General features: G+C 39.7%; 1 protein-coding gene across 1 annotated transcript; it reads right to left on the bottom strand.

Annotated features, from left to right (window-relative positions):
• Nucleotides 1-2030: 2030 nt before the first annotated feature.
• LOC135204328 (uncharacterized) lies at nucleotides 2031-3139 on the bottom strand. The gene is made up of 2 exons (XM_064234511.1): nucleotides 2984-3139; nucleotides 2031-2648 (listed from the first exon to the last, which is right to left on the bottom strand). The coding sequence occupies exons 1-2, from the start codon at nucleotides 2987-2989 to the stop codon at nucleotides 2301-2303; spliced, it is 354 nt and encodes a 117-aa protein (XP_064090581.1). The 5' UTR covers nucleotides 2990-3139; the 3' UTR covers nucleotides 2031-2300.
• Between the last annotated feature and the right edge of the window lie 318 nt (nucleotides 3140-3457).

The following is a 3457-nucleotide window of genomic DNA, read 5'->3' as shown; positions in this document are numbered from 1 at the left end:
TCTAAATGCTACTGCAAGCAAGACATATTTAACTCTAATACTGTGTTTTGCTTACCTTATAAAATTCATCTCATTTTCGTTTGAAAAAATCCCTGTCCCTATTTCCGCAATTATAAGGTGCCCAAGATAACGAACGAAAAATATCGCAGGAGAAGCCAAACACATTCAATATCAATGGCCCCACTTGCATGCAGCGCCGCCCTGGTGGCAACATGTCAAACTACGCAGCATAAACAAACCGCTCAACATTTTGTTAACGTCAAATGCTCAAGAGTATTTAAAAATCTGTTGCTGTTGCAGTTTAGCTAAATGCATATCGGCAAAATGCATACATTGTTATCGTATGGACTGAAATGTAATCCCAGGGTAAAAATGGCCCCCATATCGGTAATCAGCGTATCAGTGTTATACATATATATATATATATATATATATATATATATATATATATATATATATATATATATATATATATATATATGCTTATATATAAAACTAAGGTCTAATTCTACCATTTACGTAATCCATACAAGCGTATGCACTTATACTATTATTTGTGTTTAGGAAAATAAATTTTTTATCATAAGAATCATGGATGGATGGATTACGAAATTCAGGGACAAGCCCATAAGTACACTGGGACCTATTCTCGTCATTCAGCGCCGTAGTGAAATAAAATTAATAACTTGAAAAGATTAATGAAATGTAAATGGAGGTGATGATAATCTACAGGGAATGACTGACAACGTAAACACCATATTCATTATGATAAACATTTGTCTTCTTGAATACAAATAAAACTAAAAGTGCGAACGCTCGTATTTGTTTGTATGGTATTTTTACCTTGTACGAAACCAGTAGTTATTCTGCAACGAAACCAACGGCTTTACGTGACTTCCGAACCACGTCGAGTGTGAACTTCTATCACCAGAAATACACACCTCAATCTCCTCAATGGAATGCCCGAGAATCGAACTTGCGGCCACCGAGGTGGCAGGTCAAGGCACCAGAATGTGCTCAACTGTCAACAGACTGCCACAGCGAGCTGAGACTTGAGCATCGCTTCCATCCAGAATGAAAATCCGAGTGTCAGTCGGGAATGAATGACCAATACGACGTTTCGTTAAAAAAAAAAAAAAATGTCAGTCCTCCTATCTCGGGGAATTGAAGACTACTGCCAAAAATTCAAATCAGGTCTAATTAACATCACCTAATGTTCAATATTATCCTTTTTGGGTGACCATTTCATTTACCTTCGATCTGATTGGACTGAATAAAGAATTTAGGCCAGAGGCCAAGCACTGGGACATATGAGGTCATTTGATACTGAAATGGAAATTGGCAGTGAGAAGGATTGAAAGGTGTAACAGGAGAAAACCTCAAAGCAGTTGGGCTATGAATCAATTGTTAGGAGAGTGGAAAGTATGAAAGAGAATATGAAAGGAGCTACAGTAAATGGAACGCTGCAAATAACCTGAAGTGATGTTTCCCACTGAGGGCACTAACCCCCTTACGGCGCCTTCGATCTAAGGTTCCTAGTTTTCCAAGCAGCAGCCAGACAAGTGGCAACACTTCATTTGTTTAAGTTAGATTGCGTAGTCTGAGAAGGATGGCGTCCAGTTTCGTGAGTCTAGGATTCGAACAGACAGCGTGATTACTGGCTCTTAAGATATAGTATTTTTCTCTTCGTTACTATTCATTAAAAAGATCGCTAGTACAGGTTGTCTTTGGAAGCTAGATTGTCGGGCATTGGCCTAATTTTGAAATTGGCTGAACGAACTAGAAAGTATTTTTGAGAACAATTCCAGCCCACAAGTAGTCTATAAGACGGTCTGTAGTCTAGTCAGCCACGCCTACTGTCTGACACGGTATAAATTGAACAACAATTTTTAAATGTAAGAACACAAGACAAACTCGTCCAAACGCAACTTTGTAATAAGAGGCTAGGTTAACCAGACTTTTGCTAACTTCCTGATGTTATCACCTTAAATCATAATTGATATATTATTCTTGGGAGTCAGTGAAAGAAATTTGTATATTAACATTTATTTTTAAAAAAGTGTCAAAATAGAGATTTTGTAGAAATGACTAAACAAAACAAAATAACGATGGAACATATCATCAGAGCACAATAACATAAACATTATCAACACACGTATTTAGTAAAACCACGATGAATCCCTGACGTTCAAATTTCCTCGAATATAATTTATTTGGGGCTCACAGATCTGTTGCTCCAGACATATTTTTACGTTATTTCCACCCCCAACACCTCAGCCCAAAAAGCTTTGGCATTTGCATTAGTATAGAAATCCTTGGTTGAAAAAGCTTTGTGGCTTGCAGACGTGTTCTTCTAGACAAACGTCATAGCAGCACTTGTCAGCTCCAAAGCACTTGAAGTCGTTGGAGCAGGGGGATGGTGGCCCACCACTCCTGACGGGGGGACAGGCAGGTCGAACTCTGGGGCAGCTTCCAATCTTCACTCCAACGGGTCCCTCTGGCTCACTGATGTCTTCGCAGCAATAAACTTGATTCGCAGGGGCGGGGGTACGACACCAGTACCTGCAGGTTGCAGGAGGAGCAACGCCTGGCCCGCTAGGGAGAGCTACCACGACGCCGACGATGGCCAAGGAGCAAATCAGGAGACCCTGGAATCAAGAACACATTTTAAGTACTTACACTTTAGTCAAGTTACAAACCGCATGCAGTCAGTACATTTAATGTATAAATGAACTACTAGGCGATCTTACTATGAGTCTACGAACTGCTGATCATTAACTGAACCTCTCGGAGGAACAGTTTATTGAAGGAAGTGAATAAACAGGTAGTTTTTTTGTCTTTCTACGGGAACAATCAGTGACTACATCTACATAGGTTTCTTATTAGCCGGAACTTAATCTATTACAGGCTGCAATTATGAAATAGCAAAGTTCAATTCAATCTAATGAACGTTTCAGAGAGAATTATAGACTTAAGATCTCACCTGCATGTTGGCTGAGTTGTTTTGCTGGATGCTTTGCGAAGACTGTGGTGATTCCGTGGGATTTGCCGGCTTATATACGCGAGGAGGAAAACCGGTCTAGCTTGGCTTGCTCGAGCTTCCAGAGTAATTTCAACCGTTCCGAGAAATCCAGGCAGTCGTTTTTTTCTCTCTTTTTTCACGTTGGAAGTTAGACAATTGGAGATTATGTCTTTTTCGGTACTAGCGATGCGTCTCTCTTTTTTCTTTGTGCGCTCGTTGAAAATGTTTATTAATAATCTCTTTTCCCACTTGTTCTTATGGCAACGTTCATAAACCACGGCTTTCGGTACTAGCGTTGCTTCTCTCTCTCTCTCTCTGCTTGTGCGATTATTATTGATTATTTTTCGTCTTTTCCCCCTTTATGGTATCTTACCATAATTCCCTCAATGCTTCACAGAGTGAATGACGAAATCCCAAGAGGAATTCCTACGATCG

This window comes from Macrobrachium nipponense, chromosome 44, assembly GCF_015104395.2.
Source record: "Macrobrachium nipponense isolate FS-2020 chromosome 44, ASM1510439v2, whole genome shotgun sequence".
NCBI classification, from domain to species: domain Eukaryota; kingdom Metazoa; phylum Arthropoda; class Malacostraca; order Decapoda; family Palaemonidae; genus Macrobrachium; species Macrobrachium nipponense.
Note: the sequence above shows the minus strand (reverse complement) of the source record. Positions and strands in the feature narration are given on the sequence as shown.